The 21399-nt window shown below is 56.2% G+C and overlaps 1 protein-coding gene across 14 annotated transcripts in view; it reads left to right on the forward strand.

The window, feature by feature from the left end:
- The window catches only part of ANK1 (ankyrin 1), a 48920-nt gene that overhangs the window by 12038 nt on the left and 15483 nt on the right, over window positions 1-21399 (forward strand). For 9 of the 14 annotated variants that reach the window (XM_017831830.1, XM_017831816.1, XM_017831820.1 and 6 more), the window contains exons 2-18: window positions 4088-4180; window positions 12062-12163; window positions 14906-15004; window positions 15844-15942; window positions 16250-16348; window positions 16463-16648; window positions 16787-16885; window positions 16990-17088; window positions 17408-17506; window positions 17939-18136; window positions 18232-18330; window positions 18624-18722; window positions 18978-19076; window positions 19239-19436; window positions 19608-19706; window positions 19792-19890; window positions 20993-21190. In XM_017831830.1, coding sequence (XP_017687319.1) covers window positions 4088-4180; window positions 12062-12163; window positions 14906-15004; window positions 15844-15942; window positions 16250-16348; window positions 16463-16648; window positions 16787-16885; window positions 16990-17088; window positions 17408-17506; window positions 17939-18136; window positions 18232-18330; window positions 18624-18722; window positions 18978-19076; window positions 19239-19436; window positions 19608-19706; window positions 19792-19890; window positions 20993-21190 — 2064 coding nt within the window. Of the gene's footprint in view, window positions 1-4087; window positions 4181-4712; window positions 4833-9979; window positions 10089-12061; window positions 12164-14905; window positions 15005-15843; window positions 15943-16249; window positions 16349-16462; window positions 16649-16786; window positions 16886-16989; window positions 17089-17407; window positions 17507-17938; window positions 18137-18231; window positions 18331-18623; window positions 18723-18977; window positions 19077-19238; window positions 19437-19607; window positions 19707-19791; window positions 19891-20992; window positions 21191-21399 lie in introns of those variants that run through there. The other 5 variants (XM_017831827.1, XM_017831828.1, XM_017831822.1 and 2 more) reach the window with 3 other exon arrangements.

The raw sequence follows: 21399 nt of genomic DNA on the forward strand, positions 1-21399 counted from the left end.
CTGAAGGAAATCAGGTAATTCTGAGTGCCCTCGTGCTGTCACAGCAATAAACAACCCTCAGACTTGTGCTCTCAGTGCTCTTGGCCACTGCAGACTGAAGGAGGAAATACTTTGTCAGACTGCCTGAACAGAGCGAGATCTTGGTGCAGACTGTGGTGTTTAGGGACAGTGAGACCTCAGGGTGGCTGAGAATGAAGGTCCACTGAAAGTGTGGGATGAGAGCTGAGTTCTTGCTCTCTGGCTTGATGTTCAGCAGCAGAGCAGGTTTCTTTCCAAGAGGAGCAGAGTGCAGCCTCCCAGGTGGGGACTGTGCCTTCATCTGCTCTCTCAGGAGGTCGGTCTGTGCTGCCTCCAGGCAGGCACTGCAGCCAAGTGCTGGAAATCTCTTGGTCCTGAGATCCCCAAACAGGGGGAACAATTTTGGCATCTCTCAGGGATCTGGAGCCTCGCAGTTACTGCGGGACCAGGGGATCCAACAGGATCAATAGCTGGGGTGGATTAACTGCAGCCTGGGCAGGGTCTTGTTACGTCTTTTAGTTTGGTACCTGCCTGAGTGAAAGCTGAAATCTGCACTGTGAGCAGTAATTAAGAAGTGATTTGCCCTTGGCCCATTTTGTGGGCATAATGCCAAATTCCTTGTTCCTAGAACTGGGATTTTTCAGATTCAGGCTGAGCTAGGTGGTGGTTTCTGGTCTCAGAACTGCCTGTTCTCTAAGAGGGGGACAAACAGTGGCTGTTAATCCTGTGGGTAAGATACCTTCTGGTTCCCTGGGTAGGAGAGCTGGAGGCAGAGGTTGCTGAACACTTTTTATCTGTGCAGATATCTTCTTTGCAGCCAGGACAGCACAGAACTGAGCCATAGCATAAACAGTGGGCCATGAATATTCCCTTCCTTTGGGAACTCTGCAGCTCTTCCATGTCTTCGCTCCGAAGATCTGACTTTCTGAGTTTTCATGGTCAATAAATATGAATAAGATAAATCAGTGTGGTGAAATTTTCAGTTGCGTTGCTTGGCTTGTCCAAATGATGAGCAAAAGGAACACCTGCTAAGTCATGGCACAAGATGCCAGAGAGGCACATGCTGTGAATTTGTCTGTCTGCTCACTGTGTGCAGGGAGGGGCAAAGGGCTGCTGGAATGTCTTGGTTTAGGGCTCAGACTAATTCCTCTCCAGGAACTAAATGGTGGTTCTGCTGGCACAGGGCAGCTGTCTCTTGGAGTGAGACAGCAGGCTGCTTCATCTTCAGAACCATGCCTTTGGAGGCAGCAGTGCACAGTGCAAGAAACAAACCCTGAAGAACATCTACTCACTTTGTATTTCTGAATTTCCTTTGGGAATCTCACAGATTAAATAGTTCTGAACCGATAAATGACCATGAAATGGTTTCTTAGATCAGGGCTGTGACAGGAGGAGATTTCTTATGTCTATTAGGTGCTTCTGGGTGCCAGTTTTTAGACTGATTTGGGGAGAAGTACTTCTGAATTGGCTTCCTCACCTTCCTCCCCTCCTGACAATAAAGGGCACGGAGAGGCAGCTCGGGAGAGAGCAAGGGCTGGAATATTTGTGTACAGCAAATCTTTGTCCCCCTCCCACCACATAACATTGCACAGCTCCTCCATGGACAGAGAGCTGAAGAGCAGGTGTGGGTGTGGACCCCTCACATAGTTCCTCTGGTGCTCTTGGCTGGTGATTCCAGCACTTGGGAGGCTGAGGATGAGCTGTTGGAGAGGTGAGGCACCAGCAGCACCCATGAATCTCCTGTTGGATCACAGATCACTGTGCCAGGAGCCACAAACACCCCAGGGAAGTGAAGGCTCAGCCGTGTGGTGCTCTGGGAACTGCCTGCTCTGAGCTGCAGCTCTATCCCAGCTCTGCAGAGCATCCTTGTCCCCTTATTTATGCATTTCTGGCTGCATCACCACTGCTCTCCCGACAGGAGGAAGCAGCCTGACAGCACCACTGTTCCTCTGAGTACCTGCTGTTATCCATGGCTGGGCAGCACTGGCAGAATTGCTAAAGGTTTAAATTATTCAGCTTCTGTTGCTGACTCGGCTGTAAAACTCCCCTGAGGTTTCCTGAGGGAACAGTTTGCTGGCCAGGCCCTGGCTGCTCCTGGAGCCCCAGCAGGTGACAGGAGCACAGCGAGTGCTTTCCTGGGTAAGCAGAAAGGGACATGCTGGAGTAAGGTGAACCCCTGTGTGCCCGTGTCCTTGCACCAGGAGGGGACTGCCAAGTGCTCAGGGAGCAGCAGTTCCCTTCAGTAACTGCAGCCCTGGACCCATCCCATCGTTTCCCAAGTGCTGAGTGCAGGAAGGGCTGCCCCTCCTTCCCCGAGCAAAGGCACACAGAGCTGCCTCCAGACAGGAGAGCCCACTGTTATTTCCTCTCCTGCAAGGTGTTTAAGGCTCTCTGCTGCACACACTTCCCTCCCCGTTCCCTGAAGGCAGAGGAAGAGCAGCTGAGGACAGACTGGCAGCAGCCAGCACGTCTCTGGTTACAGATCCCAGGGAAGGAGCCCCACGTTCCTCCACAGCCACATCACCACCTCAGGAGCTTCTCCAAAGGTCACAGGCAGGACTTTGGATCTTGAGAAAACAAAACTCTTTGTAGCTGAAGGGGTGGTTTCCTTCAGACCTCCTCTGCTCCTGAATTTCTGGCAGTTTTGAAGCACGTTGGCAGCTGCTGCTGGAATTTGGTGTTTTCACCTCACATTCACCTGGAATGTGATGGCACTGAGGCACAGGGGACCTCGAGCCTTGTCCCAGGAGCCATCTCAGAATAGCAGAGGGAGAAATTATTTTTCCTGTGGATATGATAGATATTACAGCATCCAGAGGACAGCACTTAAGAGAGTACTGGAACCCTGGCTCACAAAAACTCCCTGAAGCCCACAGGGGTGCCCAGTGGCAATTATTTGCTGTTATTCACTGTAACTCTTGGTCACTTTTTCTCAGCATGAGTTAGCTCTTTTTTTTAGACAATGCTCCTGTTTTTCCCAATGTAAATCATGTCCCTTTGCAGAGGCCCAGTTTAACTCTGTGTCAGCTTTGTGGGTCCAACATGACACTGACCTGTGCAGTCTCTGAGGCTTTAAAGGGACATTCATGTGCTCTGATGTCAATAAGGAGAGGACACAGAATAAAATCTTGGAGAATGAGCAAACCAGACAATCTCAGTTCAGGGTCTGGAAACAGGTAAGTGTTAAGGAGCTGCCAGAGACCTTAGATTTTTGAGCTGTTTTCATGGAAATGGAAAGAGCTCTTGGGAGTAAAAGCTATTCATTTATAAGAACTGTATTTGTTATTTTTTCAAGCTCTCCCAGGCTCTGATTTCTCAGACAGGGTTGTGCCTGTAGTGTTGGTTTCTCCAGAACTGCAGAGATATTATTGTTAGATATAACAGGCAAGGTAACAGCAACAAACTGTAAAACAAGTTGCTCTGTGGTATGAGATTCAGCACTGATACATGTCTACAATTAGATAAGGGGAACTTTTGCAGATGCCTCAGGTGAGGTGATAATGAGTGAATGAGACCTGGTAGAGGCATCAGTGGGAAGTGTTCAGGAAATTATCATTAACAAGAGACAGCAATTAATGGAGCAAAGAGACCAGTTTTCTCAGAGGTGGAGCCTGCACCAGCTCCACAAACAGCCCCAGGGATTGTCTCGTCCCTGAGTTTGCCTGTTCTAGATTTGTGAACGTCCCCAGTGCCAGAGGCTGCACAAAGCAAAGCTAAACCCAGTCTCACAATGGGGGAGGACAAGGGGGGCAGTCTCAGGGGCACTGTGACACTGCTTTTCCCTGTGGTGCCTGAAGGGAACCCTGGATGGACTGGAGGGCAGAGCTCCTCTTCCAGGACCAAAGCTGTGTGGCTGCCCTGCAGGCCCCCAGTGCCTCGTGGAGATGGCCCTGGTGCAGCACCTGGACCCAAGGTGGGGTAGGCAGAGCACAGGCAGAGGGATGGATGAGTCCTGCCAGCCCAGCTCTGCAGGGTCACCCCGCAGAGCCCCTGGAGGGTGGGACGGGAGTGATGTCCAGGAGGGCTGTTCCTTTGGACAACTGGTGTGACTCCCTTGCGTGTCTTTCAGAGAGGGCATGCACCAACCACTGTGGACCCCTTGCCTTCTTGCTGCAAGCAAGGATCTCCTGAAGGGATGCTGGAGCAGGAGTCTGCTGTGCAGGTAGAAGGGGGGAAGGGGCGCGTTCATTGTTTGCAGGGGCTCGAGGCCCTACCAAGAGCCTGGAGCTGCTGTCACGAGACTTCATTTGCCACTTCAGTTCCATCTCGGTGTCCTTCATTTGGGACTGTGCCCAGCCAAGGTCTGCAGAGACCAGTGAACGACATGAGGTCTCTGCTCGCTGCCTCTGGCCCAGCCTGCTTCGTGTGGCACAGACCAAGGGACGCTTTGGTTCGAGCCACAGAGCTGTTCCATTCTGCTTTGTATTGCTGAAGTTCCATCTTCCCTCGTACTGTTTGAAGAGCAGGGTTCATGCACGTGGGCTCCTCCCTGTTAACAGCCCACAGATGTGTTCATGAAGTGTGGCTCAGGCATGACACCAAATAAACAGTGTCCTCGAGCCCCTGACATGGGACAGCCCAGCCCGTAATCTCCAGACTGCAGGCAGGAGCCTCCTTGTTGTGCTGGCTGGCAGTCAGGTGTGTGAGTGATGATAGGGTGCAGTCCTGCTGCTGATAAACCTCCTCCAGCCTGGCTGCTCACGCTCGGTTTGGCTGCAGCATTCAGTGTGAGGGGCTGATCAGAGCTGCAGACCTGGCTGTCCAGGGTGAGCTGACCTTCTCCTGCAGCCATGACATGTCTGCACTACCTCAGGGTGAGTACTTGGGCATGGCCAGGGGTGTGCTGGGCAGCACAGGGGGAGAGGAATCAAGTCAGCTGGTTTGCACAAGGGAGTTTAGGTGTATTCTGGCTGGGAACACGAACTTAAGTCCTAGTCCAGAGAAAATGGCCCTTCTCCACAAATGGTTGCAGCTAAATGGACCTCAGACTGGCAGGAAGGGTTTGCTGCCCTTCTTAAGTCACTGGGAGCTTGCCTAAGGTCATACTGGGAGCCAGTGACAGTGTCTGGTGTCAAAACCAGGTCCCCTGGTGCTGTATTTGCCTTGTCCTTCTCACCACTGCTTTGCTATGGCAGGGAGGTGCCCCCGGGGTTGGTTTTTGTGATGGTCCCTGTTGATTTCTGTGTTGCCACCTTTGCTGTTTGACCCTGGGGCAGGAGCACGGGGTGCTGTTCCTCCCCCAGCACAGTGCAGGCTCTGAGCAGGGCAGGGGCTGTGCTGCCACGGCTGTGCTCGCATGTCCTCACAGGGCTCAGCTGCAGGGACACATCCCAGCCTGTGCTTCAGGTGCTTCCCTGTCAGTGCTTCCCTCCCTGCATGGCTTCTGGAGGCTGCACCGAGTCTGGCCAGGCTGAGGGCTGATGGCAGAGAATCCACGGGCTGCACTGTGACTCCTCCCAGGGTGCAGATCCCAGAGGAAAATCCCCTTCCCAGCGCTTTTGCTCGTGCAGGCAGGGCTGGTGTGCTGGAGCAGAGGCAGGGAATGAGTCAGAACAGACTGCAGGGATCAGGAGCAGTTTGGGAGCATCACCAGCAAAGAGGAGGAAGCTTCTCCACAGGGTGCCAGGGCAGATCCTGATGGCATGGCCTGGGCTCAGTGTCTCACCTGAGCAGGAGGGCACTGACAGAGCCCAGGGCAGGTGGAGGCTGCTCCACAGGCTGTGTCTGAGTCCCTGGCTGGCAGCAGGCAGGCTCAGGGCAGGTCTCTGATTCCCCCTTGCACTGGGCATCCCGTTAAAGCCCTCTCAGCTCCCCAGTGCTCATTGCGCAGACCTGCCTGAACCATGCCATGGTCCAGAGAAGGTATTGCCTTAGGAAAGCAGGAGATAGAAAGCAGTTCCTGTTCTGCTGCATCTCTCTCAGCAGCTGTAAATGTTGTTATGCTGTTAGAAGAGGTGTAGTGCCTGAGCAAAAAGCTCTTGTGTATTGTCTTCAGTCACAGTCTATATATTTTCTGATGAGGTAAAAATAGCTTTTCTTTTTCAGGATATGCAGAGAGCAGAGGCTCCTGCTAACATCAAAGGAGAGTGACAGCTTTCCCCTGGGTGTGCGTGGCCTCAGCTGGCAGAGGAGCAGTAGCTGTGTTAATTCTTGCCTTACTTTGGCTCTGTGTGAGAGGAAAGATGTCCTGCTCTGCTTTCCCTGCTCAGGTCTCTGGACCAGCCCCTGTTCCTCTCTCCACTCTCTGCTGGACCCAGCACTGTACTTCACAGGGGAAGTGATAGTTTACAAATGACAGAACAAGGTCTCAATCCCACTGCTTAGAAAATCCATGAGCAGCAGGCAGGCACTGCTGGAGGGAGGCTTCCACAGAGCTGGAGCACCAGGGGACCCTTATCAGAGGGATCAGTCTGCTGGGTAGGGGCAGGTCCTTGCTGCCTTGCTCAGTGCAGATTAAACTGTTCCTGCTATCTGCCCTCCTCACAGTTCTGAACCTGTTCCAGCTGCAGCAGGGAAAGGGGACCCATGAAGGGGGAAGGAAGGAGCCAAATGGCAGCAGAGATGCTGCCTGTATCCCAAATGCTCAGCAGGGACTGAGTTAACCTGACCTTTCCAGAAGCCCACCACTCCTGATTATGTAATGATGGAGGACTGTGCATGGTGGAGAGGCCAGTCTGGTGCTGGCACCTGAAAGCTTGCCCCCTCTTCAGCTGTCAAAATGCTAATGGACAAGTTGTCTCCCCTCCCACAAACCTGCCAGGGGCCCTCCTTTTCTGCTTTGGGATTTCTCCCCTGCCAGTTGTGTCGAGATCTTCTCCAGCTCCATCAGCCCCTTGCACGGGAACATGAACAGATCTTTCATTCCCTGCATGCTCTGATTCACCTGCTGCAAGATGGTTGAGCTGCCCCTTCCATCGTGGGCTGGGGATCTCTGTTGGGCAGGTCAAGGCACATCCTTTGGGGCTGTTGTGAAATCTTCACTCAGCAGAGAGCAGCACGGACAAAGGGTTTACTCAGGCTGGTGCATGAAATGAGAACAAACTCAGCTGCCAGATGCCTTCCAGAGGTAACTTCTTGTGCCTGGACTCTCATCAGTCCTATCAAGGTCTGTGGACCTGTGCTAAATCACGTGGCAGAGGTGAGGATGATGAGAGAGCAGAACTTGGGCACGTGGATTGATGCATTCATCAGATGAATTTTCCTCGTGCTTTTGCTTTTCTCTTTCATCTGGGTTTGCAGTATCTGCCTGTTCTCCATGTTCTGCTGGCTGCCTGCCTGAGGCTTTGCTACTGTGGCCTCTCTGGAGACGCTGTGCTCTGCTGAATGCTGCCTTCTACTCAGAAGGCAGAAACCTGCCAGTAGGTTTTCTTTCCACTGCAGGGACCACTGAGAGCATCCAGTTTCTGTTAATACAGATAGGAGAGAAAGTTCCTGTAAGATGGACAGTGTGGTTTCCATTTCTGAGCATTTCGAGTTGAATCTCTGATTCGATTTTCCTGACCTTCCCTGATCCTCCTGCAGGGACCTGAGGTGTAATCTGCTCTTAATCTTAGCAGGTCTTTTAGTGTGTCTCCAGGACTGACAAATTCTTCTCATCTGATGAGAAGGGATCGAGGTTATCACCTGCAGACCTGGGCACTTGGTATCTGTAAGGCAGAGGGAGGCCCAAATGAGCTCTGGCTCCGGAGGAATTCCTGGGTTGGGCAATTGCCTAAAAGCGAACCCCTGCACGGATGAGAGGCTTTGCTGCCTGCTGGAAACAATGCCTCAAAGGTGAGGGTCATGCCCACTGTTGGACTCAAGCCCCCGTGAGCAAGGAGCCATCACAGCCAGTGCCAAGGGCTGTTGCCAGGTTTGTCACCCCTGCCCGGGTGGCAGCGCTGGCTCTGGGTTCCAGCAGGCTGGCATTAGCAGCTGGAAGTAACTGGATGACCTCTGAGACGTGAGTTGGAGCTTTCCACAGCATCTAGACAGGATGTCCACAGCAACACATGACTTGGGTGCCAGGCCTGGGGCTCTGTGGCTGTGGGGTGAGCGGGTGCTGCCCAGCCCGAGGTGTGTCCGTGCTGGGCCCCCTCTGCCACTGCCCACGAGCCCCTGCCAGCCCAGCTGAAGAGATGAGTGGGCACCCAGGGTAAGGAGGGCAGTGCAGCAGGGTGCACATGTGCCTTTTGCCAGGCTGGAACAGTGTGGAGACCTGCTCCTTGCTGCCTTTGTGTCCCAGAAAACACGGTGAGATCAGCACAAGCCCCTGAACTCGTTTGCACTTGGAAATCATCGACTTACAGCATTTAGCAGCTTGTACAGAGTGGGCTCCTGCCAAGTGTGGCCAACTCTCACAGGAGGAGGCAATGCTGAGACCCTCCCTCCCGTTATCAGTGATGGGCAGCAGGAGCTGGTGGGAGTGAGAGCAGGCACTGCCAAAGAGATAAGAGCAGGAGACACAGCAGGCTTACTGAACCTCTGACTGCAGCCCTTGAAACCCAGCCTGAGCCTCTGGTTTGGCAGAACTTCCCCTCTGCTTATTGCCTTGGCCATGGCTCCGATGCAAAGGGCTCAGGCAGTTCCAGGCTTCTCCTGTTGGGGTGAAGGGGCCAGTGGCATCAATGTTGTGAGAGCAGGAGGACATTAACTCTGTCCTAACTGAAACCAGGGCAGAGGGAAAGGGAAAAATTTATATTGTCAGCAGGCAAGGGGAGGTTTTTCCTGAAGAAAAGAAAAGGAAGGAGAATAGAAGCACAGTCTGATGTGCTGTGCTATGTTTTTGACTTTAGAAGGTCTTGGAGCACTTATCAAAGTCCAGATCAGAGGCTTCTTTCTTGCGGAATTGCTGGCAGCAGCCTCCTGACACATCACAGCTTGGATGGCCACAAGTCTGTGGAGCATGACGCCTGTGTATAGGCTTTAGCAGATTAAATTTAGGATTTAGTGAGAGTGCAGGAGGTACTCAATGGCAAGTGGGGCAGTTTATTTTCTCCTCTGGAGTAGCTCCTTCCTGGAAAATTGCTCGGAAGGCGAAGCAGACTGGAAAGAAACTCTGCAAACTCCAATAAAGGAGAAGCAGCAGGGGCAGTTTCTGCACCTGGAGGCAGTTGCTGTGTGTCCTGGGGCACACGGGTGGGGGTGACTGTGTGTGCACGGGGCAGGGCTGGGCTGCACTTTGTGCTTGTCAGGGGGGGTGGCTGGACAATGTGTTTCTGTCTGGGTGTGTTGGGGTGGTGCTGGCTGGGGTGTTGTGTGTGTATCTTCTCGATGTGCACACTCCTTGTGTCCATGGGGTCTCTGCAGTTCTTGCTGTCGCTGCTCCCTCGTGCTGCAGTTTGGGAGGGGGCAGTGGCCCAGCTCTGCTCCCGTTCCCTGGGGAGGGAACTGCCCCAAGCAATAGGCAGCCAGTCCCACTGAGCAGCCTGGCATCAGAAGGACAATATGACTGTGGATCCATTTCCTCTGCTTGTCCCATTTGAGCTGAGCTATCCCATCTTCTCTGGCGGCATGTGTGGTGTGACTGCTGGTGTCTGGTGCCCTGCATCTCCCTGTGCGCCTCTGAAGGTACGTGCTGAGCACAGGGAGCCAAAGGCAGCACCTCTGACTCACTCCAGGCTTGGCACGTTCTCCCAGACCCGGGCCCCAGCACCCAGGGGGTCAGGAGGGAACTGCAAGCCCTCTTCTCTGTGGCAGGAGTTACCTGTGGGATGCTGGGCTCCTGGGCATGGCTGTGGGGCTGCTTTTCCTCTGCTGTTCCCAAGGTGGTACCTGCAGCTCTGACCCACTCCCTGCGCTTGGCAGCAGTCATTTGCTTTCCGGAGGCAGCTTGGTATTAAATATCCTGTCTGACACAATAATGGAGAGAAAATGAACAAATTCCATTAGCAGTTGGCGATCCCTTCAGGGTCTGCGTTGGAGAGAGGACGGAGCCTGTATTTTTAGATAGAATGCAATGTAACTTACTGGCTCTCTCAAAGCTGGGGAGTAGATAACCAAGGAGGGAGAGAGGGGACACCGGGCTCAGGTTTCAGCCGAAGTGCTGGGCTATGGCAGCACGAAAGGGCAGGTCTGGTCCAGACGTGGCTGTGAGTATACAATGCACTTCTCCTTCATGCCCACAGAGACCTCTGCTTTGCTTTTCTGCTTGCTTTCTGCTCGTAGTCTCTGCTGCTGGGCATGCTGGGGCTTCAGGAGCCCCTTTGCTGCTGGACCATGTAGAGTTTTGCCATTTTAATCTTCAGAGCTCCATGTGTGTCCCACGGGGGCAGAGCCTGGCTGAGCTGTGCTTTGGTTTTCCATGGGGTTTGCTGTCAGAGCTCTGTGCTGTGCTGGCGTGCTGGGGCACAGCTGAGGTGCTGCCTTGTCCTCGATCCCGACCCGAGACACAGAGACTGCCAGCAGGGTCTGCATTGGAAAAGCTCTTTGCATTCAGCCTGTTGCTTGAAGCTGTCAGTGTTTCCTCACTGGACCCCAGACAGCACACAGGGCTCAGGGTGTCAGTGTGCACTCCTGAGCACAGCACTGCTGCTGCTGCTGCTGCTGCCTCCTGCCTCTGGCAGCCGATCCTCCCGCGTGGGCAGAGCACCGAGGGGCCGTGTTCTGCCTCCCCTGTGCTCACACACCCCCCAGAGCCACGGCTCCATCATGAATCCGAGGGCTCTGCCCTGATGGATGGGCCCTCCTCCGAGGCAGCAGCGAGTGGAGCCAGCTGGGCAGGAGGTCACGGACCAGCACGTGCTCCCCTGGCACCAGGACGGGGCACGGTGGTCCTGCCACCTGCCCCCATGGCACCCTCCACTGTGGTGGGAGCCCAGGCTGAGCTCTGTGCCCGGCCCAGCAGGGCACCCTGTCCGTGGTGGTTCTGTCTGCAGGGGACAGCAGGGTCCCGCTGGGCCCAGGGCACGGCTGCATTTCTCTGGGGTAGGAGGGTCAGGCAGAAAGGATGAGCTGGGGAGGCAGAGGGAGGAGAGCAGAAGGCATTTGAGTTGTGCTGCTCCAAAGTCCCAGTTCAGATGTCTGAGACTGTAAAGAGAAGGGAAGAGAGGAGCCTGAACCCGTGTGGTGCATCATCCTCCCTAGGTCTGCCTCCAGGGCTTTTGTCTTGGCTGTGTTGCTCCCAGCTCCTGTCCAGGAGCTTCCTAATCCTGGGTGCTCTTCTTCAACCAGGCTGTGGGCACTACAGGATGTTCTGGGGTGGCAGGATGGAGGCTCTCCTAGCACAGGAGGTCCCTTGGTCGGTCCCAACGTGAGTGGTACAAGAGGGCTTCTGGTTTTTCTTTTGGAGCCAAGGACAGAGGAATGTGTCCTGTGCCCCTGCCATGGATGTCTCATGGCTCTTGGCTGCAGAGAGACCTTTGGGCTGGCCTGAGCAGGCAGGTACCAGCTTGGAGTTACCAGTCCAAGGTCACAGACTCACAGACTCACATCACTGCATTTCCACCCTGTTCTCCAGCTTCTGGTGAGCCATGCCATTGTCTTCATTTGCTGCCTCACCCTGCTCAGTGGTGTTGCTCCAAGTGCTGCTGTGCCTTGCCTGGGCTGGCTGTGGTGTAGCAGTGCAGGGAGGCACTGTCAGAAAAGAGAGCTTTGACTTTCACAGCTGCAGGGTTCTCAGCTGGGGCTGTTGTCCCTGGTGCTGGTACCTGGTGTGGTTACCCGGCGGCTGCTGGAGGAGGGTAGGGGTGGGCTCATCACAGCTCCATCGCTGCAGCCCCTCAGCCTGGACACAGAGGGGTTTCCTGGGCCAAGGGGGGCTGCCATGGTGGCAGGACCTCCCTCTCTATCATTCCCACAGTGCTGTGAGGAGCTGCAGACCTCCTGCCCTGTCATCTGGATGCTCTTCACTTTAAGTCCAGGTCCCAGCCCTCCTTCTTCCTGTCTGATTTGGGGCACCTCAGTCTGTCCCAGCAGTTCCCATTGTGACCTCCTTGGTCTCTGCCTTTTCTGCCTGGTCTCTGTAGTTATGTTCTCTGCAGCTGAGCCAAGAGCTGACCCAGTGTTGGTGGTGGGGGAGAACAGCAGGACCCTGAGTTTCATGCTTTTTCTTTTTGTCCCCAAGGCCGATGCTGCAACCAGTTTCTTGAGAGCTGCAAGATCCGGGAATCTGGACAAAGCCTTGGATCACCTCAGGAATGGGGTAGATATTAACACCTGTAACCAGGTAGGTGAAACCCACGGGGCTTCTGGTACCATCTCCAGTTCATGTGAAAATGTGGCTGATCAGGAGGCAGATCTGAAGCAGTTGTCTTTTGGGGCCAGGAGGGCAGCAATAGCTATAAAGATCTGGGGCGCCTGCATGTACTTGCAAAGGGCATTAACAGGTAAGCAGAGAGGGTTCCTTTAGTGTGACAAGCAACTGGGACATCTGGAAGGGGCTCAGCTGCTTCTCAGAGGGCAGAGCAGGTAGCTATGAAGAGTAGCACAGGGGCTGGAACATCACAGGAGTGGCTCTTGGGGAATATTCCCCTTGCCTGCAGTTCTCAGGCTTTCAGACTCCCAGAAGCTGCAGCTGATCACAAGCAGGGGATGTTTGCAAAACGCCAGCCGTGGTGTTTTGGGAGGTATCGGGTAGGAGGAGCCCTGCCCGTCCAGAGCAGAGACAGGTCTGCACAGGAACAAAGAGCTGCAGGCACCGAGGAGCTGTTTGCTCATCACTGTCAGAACATTTTGTATCTGTGGAGCTGCCAAATGCAAGTGGCTGAGCCCGAACTGGGGCAGGGACAGACTCAGGGGGCTTGGCCTGAGCAGGGGGAGCAGACAGGCTCCCTCGGGAGCAGGGGTGGTGCTGGGGAGGCTGACTCAGCACAAAGGCACCTTCACCTGCTCCATTATCCAGTCTCCAAACCAGGTGAAGTTCAGACCTGTGGTTTGTGTGCCGTGGTGGCCAGTGTAGTCACTGGGGACAGGCTCCCCCAGGCACAGGCAGAGCCCACCACGGATGTTCCCTCATTTCCAATAGCAAGCCCAAGAGCAGAGGGAGGATTTCTATGTGCACTGGTCTTGTAACACTCTGGGAATATGTGGTTCTGGAGAGGGCTCTGCAAAGAACTACAGCAGGGTGACCCAGCCACAAGCTAAAGGTGGTGGCTTTGAACTTCTTCCTCACCCAGAGAGATGGTCAGTCATCAGCTGTCTCCACTGACCAGCTTCAAGTCCTGTCTCCAGCCAGATTTCCAGTGCTGGTGAGGAGATTAACACTTTGATGGGCACTGAGTGGCCGCAGCAGTATGAGGCACTTCTCTCAGTGATGCCTTTGCACTGGTTCCTGCCATCTCCCAGAGGTTAGATGGCACTTTGGGGTTTCCTTCTGAGGAATATCAGACCTGTGGGAAAGGTCCAACCTCACATGTCCTGTATAGAATAAAGAGGGATATATGTGGTCAGACCTATCCCACAGGCCCTGTATTCTTGCTCAAGTGTAGAGACCTTGACATGCCATCTGATCTTCATCCCCTCCATCGCTGCCATCTGCATCTTCATCATCCACCTCTCGTGTTTCAAACCCCAGCATGCTCCCATCTCACCCACGAGGAGCTGGAGGCCTGAGGATGAGTGCACCTTGCTGCCAGGACTCTCACCAGCAGGGAACAGTGCTGTGCTGGCACGTGGGTGCCCGGAGATGGTCCTCGTTGGGGTGGCCAGCCCTGATGGACAGTCCAGGGCAGGGCCCTGCTTTGGGACAGGCCGAATGCAAAGTCTGTGTTTTCCTGTAGGGCTGCATCTGTCGCACTGACAGCCCGTGACTGGGATTTCTGGGAAGTGTTTGCAGCACTGGGTGAGGAAAACACAGCACCTTTCAAATTACGCACATCCTGTGGCGGTTTTGGGTCAGATGAGCTGTCAAGCCAAAGCAAATGTGCAAAACAGCCTGTATTGCTCCTGGAGCAGAAATACCAATGGAAACAGTCTTCTGCAGACGTTGCACTTATTGCTGTTAGGACAGAGAATAATGATTTGTCACAGGTTTTCAGCATTCAAAAGGTGATTTGTGAATCCTTTGCGTAAAAGGGCACATGGGCTGAGGAGAGCAGCTGGGCAGCTGTGGTCTTGCACTCCAGGTGTTGGTTACCAAGAAAAAGCCTGCATGTCTGTGTCCACTTATCCCTGGTGAGGCAAGGGTGCCAGTGATCATTTGTAAGGGGTTGTGTAGGTGTGTCTTCATCAGAGAAGCTGGGCTCGGTCAGAGAAGATGGACTCAGTGTAGCCAGACCTGGTTGGGGAGTATTTCCCTTCAGTGACACTGTTCTGTGGGTGTTGCAGCACTCCCACTTCATTTCCCCTTGGAAGCAGGCCTTCTGTGCTTGAGGCTTGAGGGAACACTTGGGGCTGGTATGCTGAGGAAGCCTGGGGGTTTTTGTTTTTATTGCTGTAACCAGAGTTGAGCAAAAGAATCTGTAACTCTTCAACCATGGTCCCGGACAACTGGTGCTTAGAGTGAGGGAGGGTGGAAAAGCCTTTTCCAGTCTGGCAACGCTCTTGAAGCTGTTCTGATTTTAACTGAAGTATTGAGGGCTGGAACTGGAGCCTCCTTGAGCATTTTATGCTCCCCTACCTATATTCAGAGGATGAAGCATTTCTGTGAACTGACATTCCAGTCAGGAGTCCAAACAGATGGTTGGGAGGTGGAGTACTTGGGCAGGAACTCTGCCATGTGACAACACTGCGTAGGGGTGAGTAAACCTAGTGCATCCACCTGGCAGAAGTGAGGGACAAGGAGAAAAAGTGGCATTTGCGGGTATTTAGCCTCTTTTCCAGCAAATATCCCAGCCCTTTTGTTACCTGGGAAGTGGGTGTCCAAATGCCTGCAGTCGTGTCTGCACAGGAGCTCAGAGTAGGAGGCTCCCTAGAGAGCCCCAGCCCCAGATGGTGACTAATTCCCTTCTCCCACCTTTGCTCCCTCCAGAACGGGCTCAATGCCTTGCACTTGGCCTCCAAGGAGGGCCACGTGAAAATGGTGGTGGAGCTGCTGCACAAGGAGATTGTTTTGGAGACAACGACCAAGGTAAGGACAAGGCAGTCTGGCCTCTCCCCTGTGGGGGCCACTTCCCTTGAGAGGGGAGTAACATAAACCACAACATGCGCCAGTGCTGTCTAACAGCTCCCCCAGCACGGGCTGCTGGCTCAGGTCAGCCCTCCCCGCCTGCTGCAGCACTGAGGTGGCCTCAGCACCGTTGTCACAAGCCTGGAGAGCTCTGGTGCTCCATAAATAACGTCCTGTTGTCTCGTGCATCACCACGGGGTGTGGTTCTTGCTTGGTGACAGGTGAGACAGTGGCACAGGCAAGCAGGGCTGACAAGTGAACAGTCTCCAGCACCGCCTGAAGGGCTGAGAACAGGAGGAGGCCTCGCTTGCCACCTCCCTGCTGCTCTCACAGGGTTCAGGACATGGAGCAGAGTCTGGCATTCTGCCTCACCACCCAAAGGCAGAGCCTGTGTCTGCATTTTCCAGCCTGCTCATCATCCTTTAAGTCTGCTGGGGTGCCTTGGCTACCAGGGCACACTCTGCAGCTTTGCCTGGAGACTGCCAGTTCAGCTCCCCCGTCCTGCCTACCCTGCTCATCTCTCGGTGCTGGACATGCACAGCACCTGACAGTGCATACAGCTTTTACTGCCAGTAACTGCATGGGAGAGATGAAGTCACTCTCTTGCCTGGCCAGCACATGGGAAGGGTGGACGGCTGATCTATGGCAGGGATGGGACATGGAGTGAGGGCTGCACGGCCCCCACAGGCTTTCTTGGCCAGCTGCCCTGTTTGCATGCCCGTTAGCACATGTCAGGCCTGTCTTTCCTTGGCATCCTGGGCTGCTTCAGCCCCTGAGCACTGCCCTGTGGTGTCTTTTAGAAGGGGAACACAGCCCTGCACATCGCTGCCTTGGCTGGACAACAGGACGTGGTCCGGGAGCTGGTGAACTATGGGGCCAACGTCAACGCACAGTCACAGGTAGGGTCACCTGGTCTGGAATGGGAAAGACACCCAGTGTGTGATGGTGGTGTCCTCGTGGTGGGAACTGTGCCCAGCGTGGGCACTTCAGCAGTCCTTTTTTTCCTGGATGTGTGGAGCCCTGGGCTCCAGCTCCGGGATTGCTTCACCGTCACCACGTTTTTTTGCTTTTTCACACCCACACTTGGGATGGTTTTGCCCCAGTTCACTGAGCTGGGGGTGTGGGTGCTGATGGGGTGTAGGTCTGCAGGGAACTCGAGAAACTCGAGGAAGAGTTGTGTTGATGTGCATGGCCCTGTGTTTGCAGAAAGGCTTCACACCTCTCTACATGGCAGCGCAGGAGAACCACCTGGAAGTTGTGAAGTTCTTGCTGGAAAACGGAGCCAACCAGAATGTAGCCACAGAGGTGAGATCCTTGGTGGGGAGCCTATGGCCCTGCTTGGGGGGGGGCTGCTGTGGGGTGTTCCAGGTTCTGCCATGGCTCCTTGGCTCTCCCCCTCTTACCTGGTCTCCTTGGCAGGACGGCTTCACGCCACTGGCTGTGGCTCTGCAGCAAGGCCACGAGAACGTGGTCGCTCACCTCATTAACTATGGGACGAAGGGGAAGGTCCGCCTGCCCGCCCTGCACATCGCAGCCCGCAACGACGACACTCGCACGGCGGCTGTGCTGCTGCAGAACGACCCCAACGCCGACGTGCTCTCCAAGGTGTGTGCCCTTCCCGTCCTGCCTCTGGGAGCTTCCCCACGCCCCCAGGGAGAACAGCAGCTTGGTATGCTGTGTGTGTCCATCCTTTCAGCAGGGAGCATTTGTCTGGCTGGGCTGATCCCTCCTTCTTTCCCCTAGACTGGATTCACCCCCTTGCACATTGCAGCCCACTACGAGAACCTCAGCGTGGCCCAGTTACTGCTGAACCGCGGAGCCAGCGTCAACTTCACCCCCCAGGTGAGGGCAGGGGGGGAAGCTGCTGGGGCTCTGCTTTGCTCACCCCTTGCCTCCTTGAGAGAGAAGGGGCTGCTCCTCTAACAGACTGCTGCTCTTGCTGACAGAACGGGATCACTCCCCTGCACATTGCCTCCCGCCGGGGCAACATCATCATGGTGCGGCTGCTGCTGGACCGCGGGGCCCAGATCGAGACGAGGACCAAGGTGAGAGCAGCTCTGAGCACGGCCCGTCTGGACACAGGCCATGTCCCTCCCTGAGCTCCTTATGCCCTGCAAACCTCTTGCTGGGGCTGTGAGGGAGGGTGCCTGGTGCACTAAGGGGATGGACCAGGTTTTTTGCTGGCACCTGTAGAGGTGAGAGGAGCCACGGAGCTTCATGGCTGCAAGGGTGTGCCTGGGGCTGAGGGCAGACTCGGTTTTGCCTTATTTTGCAAACAGGTTGAAAGTCCCTCTTACTCCTCTGCCTGAGGAAACCCTGCCCTTCCGTGCCATACTGAGCCCTCGAACCCTCCTCTCTCCCCAGGATGAGCTGACCCCTCTGCACTGTGCAGCACGCAACGGGCACGTGAGAATTGCAGAGATCCTCCTGGACCACGGGGCTCCCATTCAAGCCAAAACTAAGGTAGCCATGAGACTCAGTGGGGCTGTGCTTGGTGCCAGCTCCCAGGGCAGCACAGGGGGGTAACGAGCTGTGCACAGTTGCTGGATGGCACCCATGGTGGGTTGGGGCAGAGGGATAAGGAGCTTCCTGACCTACTTGGCTCTAGCCTGAGTCCTTTGCCTGAGGGCTTCATGCTTTGAAGGGACCAGCCCTGAGAAGGGGATGGCCTGGGGACAGCAGCCCTTCAGGCCCTGACTGCACCCAGCATTGTTCCCAGTAAGGCAGTGAGGGATCTCAGGGCTCCTCTCTGGGGCAGTGGGGGATCTCAGGGCTCCTCTCTGGCAGCCCCCTGGGAACAGGCTGTCTGTCCTGCCCCAGAGCTGTGGCCGGGGGTGCGGGTGGGGTGCCCGGTGCCCCTCCCGGCCCAGCCTGAGGTGCCGCTCCCCGGGGCAGAACGGGCTGTCCCCGATGCACATGGCAGCGCAGGGCGACCACCTGGACTGCGTGCGGCTGCTGCTGCAGTACAGCGCCGACATCGACGACATCACCCTCGACCACCTGACGCCGCTGCACGTGGCTGCCCACTGCGGCCACCACCGCGTGGCCAAGCTGCTGGTGGAGAAGGGGGCCAAGCCCAACTCCAGAGCCCTGGTGAGCGAGGGAGGCGGGCGGGGCTGGGCCAGGGGAGAGAGGGAGGTGTTCCTGTGAGTGACTGATTGTCTGTCTGTCTGTCTGTCTGTCTGCAGAACGGCTTCACGCCCCTCCACATCGCCTGCAAGAAGAACCACATCCGTGTGATGGAGCTGCTGCTGAAGACGGGCGCCTCCATTGATGCTGTCACAGAGGTGGGTGTGAGCCCAGGATGGGATTGCCCTGCTCCCTCTGCCGCTCCCCAGGAACCTTTCTGGGAGCTCTTTGCAGCTCAGGACCTGCTGAGCCTGGCAGCATCTCCCTGCAGGGGAGACAGCAGCCCTCTGCATTCCCCCTGCACTCACCTGCCAGGTTCCTGGAGCAGGCCAGGGACTCAGATTTTGCCTCTGTGCTGGAATGTGCCCTGGGGAGAGGGAGAAAGGGGCAGGAAGAGATGTTGGCAAGGCCATCAGTCCCATCTTGGCTCTTGGCCCCTTTCTCTTTACAGTCTGGCCTGACCCCCCTGCATGTGGCTGCCTTCATGGGGCACCTGCCCATCGTCAAGACCCTGCTGCAGCGTGGAGCCTCTCCTAACGTGTCCAACGTGGTGAGTACCCACCCTGGCTGGAGCTTTGGGAGCCCAGCATGTTGGGGGTCGGCAGGATGTGAGAATTGCTCAGGTCCTGCACCCTCTGTTCACCTGAGCAGTCCCTGGTGCCCTCTGCTTTGTGCTGGCAGGAGGAACTAGTGTGGGCCAGACAAGGTTGCAGGCACTGCCCTCCTCTGCTCAGAGCAGAGGAATGAATGCAGGAAGGCATAACCCCTCCTTCAGCCTCACCACTTTATCCTGTCCTTGGTGCAGAAAGTGGAGACACCCCTACACATGGCAGCCAGAGCTGGGCACACGGATGTGGCAAAGTACCTGCTGCAGAACAAAGCCAAGGCCAATGCCAAGGCCAAGGTAGGTACAGAGAACCTGTGTGATAGTCAGCTCTGGGAACAGCTAGTGCTTGTTTCTTTGCTCTCACGTGGCCAGAGTCCAGCCTGCCAGGGGCTGTGCAGGGCTGGGACCCCTTTGGCATGGCAAGAAGGGACTGCTCCAGCTGTTTTGCCTCCCTTGCAGGACGACCAGACCCCCCTGCACTGTGCTGCCCGCATCGGCCACACGGGCATGGTCAGACTGCTGCTGGACAACAATGCCAACCCCAACCTGGCCACCACGGCAGGGCACACGCCCCTGCACATCACTGCCAGGGAGGGGCACATGGACACGGCCCTGGCCCTGCTGGAGAAGGGGGCCTTGCAGACCTGCATGACCAAGGTAGGCCACTGAGTCCACGGCTGTGGAAGGTGTCACCCGGCTGGGCCAAGGCTGGGCAGGCTGGTGGCACAGTGTCCCTGTTGCAGGAGGGGCAGCCTCCTCCTGTGTCACAGCATGTGCTAGCACTCTCTTCATCTCTGCCACCCTGTGATGGGCTGCCTTTCTCCTCAGAAAGGATTTACCCCTCTCCACGTTGCAGCCAAGTATGGGAAGGTGGATGTGGCAGAATTGCTGCTGGCACACGATGCTCACCCCAATGCAGCAGGGAAGGTGAGTGCTGCTTCTGCAGCTGTGGGAGGAGTGGAGCAGTATGGGGAGAGGTTCTATCTTACCTGTACCCTCTCCTCCTCTGCAGAATGGCCTGACCCCGCTGCATGTGGCTGTGCACCACAACAACCTGGAGATTGTCAAACTGCTGCTTCCCAAGGGGAGCTCCCCACACAACTCAGCCTGGGTGAGTTCGGGCTGGGTATCCCTGGGGGCGTGGGAGGTGTTGTTGTGCGTTCAGTGCCCACCAGTCTGCGGCCAGCACTGCCCCTCAGCCCTGGCACTCAGGGAATGCACAAGGCACCAATCCCCACCAGCCTCTCTCCACGCCTGCTGCTCATGCTGCCTGTGCTCGCAGCACACGAGGGGCAGGCAGGGTGCCAGGCAATGGTCCCGTTCCAGCAGATAGGCTGTGTCAGGGGTGGTCCCTGCTGGCAGCGTGGTGACTGCTGTGTGGGGAGCGTGTTTCCATGGCAAGTCCTGCAGAGCAGCACTGCGTTCTGGCAGTTTGGGGAACCACACACAAATGTTTTCATGCAGCTACGAAGCAGTGAGTCAGAAAACCCACGAGCTTGTGAGAGTCGCCCCTCTCTGCCTGAGCGTGGGGAGCATCTCCCCACAGAGCAGAGCAGCAGTCGCCCCGCTCTCTGTGTTGTTTGCAGAAGCTGCGTCCTGAAAACAGCCAAGTGGCTGCTGGTGCCAGCCCTGCCCATCTGGCACTCTCCCCTCCCCTGCGCAGGCTGCCGGCAGACGTGCTGGGCAGGCACCGGGAGCAGCCGGTACCGGTGCCAGCCCCGCCGCTCTGCGTCACCAGCAGCCTGCGCGTCACCCTGGGCGGCGGGTGTGTGCCAGCTGCTCTGCTCCTGCAGCGTGGCACAGGGGCAGCACTCAGGGCCCTGCAGTCTCTGCCTGAATACTAATGCTGTGCACTGGGAGTTGAGCTCCGCTCCTTAGCCAGGCACGTTCCAGGAGGTGTCTGTCTGCCCCGGCCTCTCAAAGCTCCCAGAGGCTGCTGCTGCAGAAATTCCTGTGTGGAAAGCTCCAGGACAGCCCATAGCGGCTGAATCTGACGAAGATGGTCTTTGACACCCCCCTGCTGCCTTGGCTGGAAGAGTGGGATTGACCTCAGTGTCAGGGCTAGTTGCTGTCAGGAAGATGGTCTGGGAGCATCCCTGAGCTTCAGGGGCAACTAGGAAGGGCAGACCTGGCCTGCAGGCAGGGGTGGCACCTCCTGTCCCTGCTGCTCTGCTCGGCGGGGCTGAGCACTGCAAGGAGCCTCTCTCCCCCAGAATGGGTACACCCCCCTGCACATCGCTGCCAAGCAGAACCAGCTGGAGGTGGCCAGCAGCCTGCTGCAGTACGGGGCCTCTGCGAACGCCGAGTCCGTGCAGGGAGTCACCCCCCTGCACCTGGCTGCCCAGGAGGGGTACGCAGACATGGTGGCCCTGCTTTTCTCCAAACAAGCCAACGGCGACCTCGGCAACAAGGTGAGTTGTCCCAGCACCTGCTGCCAGGCTGGGGGTGAACAGGCCAGCAGAGAGCAGCAGACTGGGTGCTGGCCAGGCCCCTGTGCCCCCCTGTGCTCGGGGAGCAGTGCCATGGCCAGCAGCACAGTGCCAGTCAGTTTGCCAGGCTGGAGACCTGACAGAGTCTCTGCTGGTGGAGCTGCAGTGATGGCACTGCCACTGTGCTGAGA

This window comes from Lepidothrix coronata, unplaced genomic scaffold (assembly GCF_001604755.1).
Source record: "Lepidothrix coronata isolate B3197 unplaced genomic scaffold, Lepidothrix_coronata-1.0 Scaffold197, whole genome shotgun sequence".
Classification (NCBI taxonomy): Eukaryota; Metazoa; Chordata; class Aves; order Passeriformes; family Pipridae; genus Lepidothrix; species Lepidothrix coronata.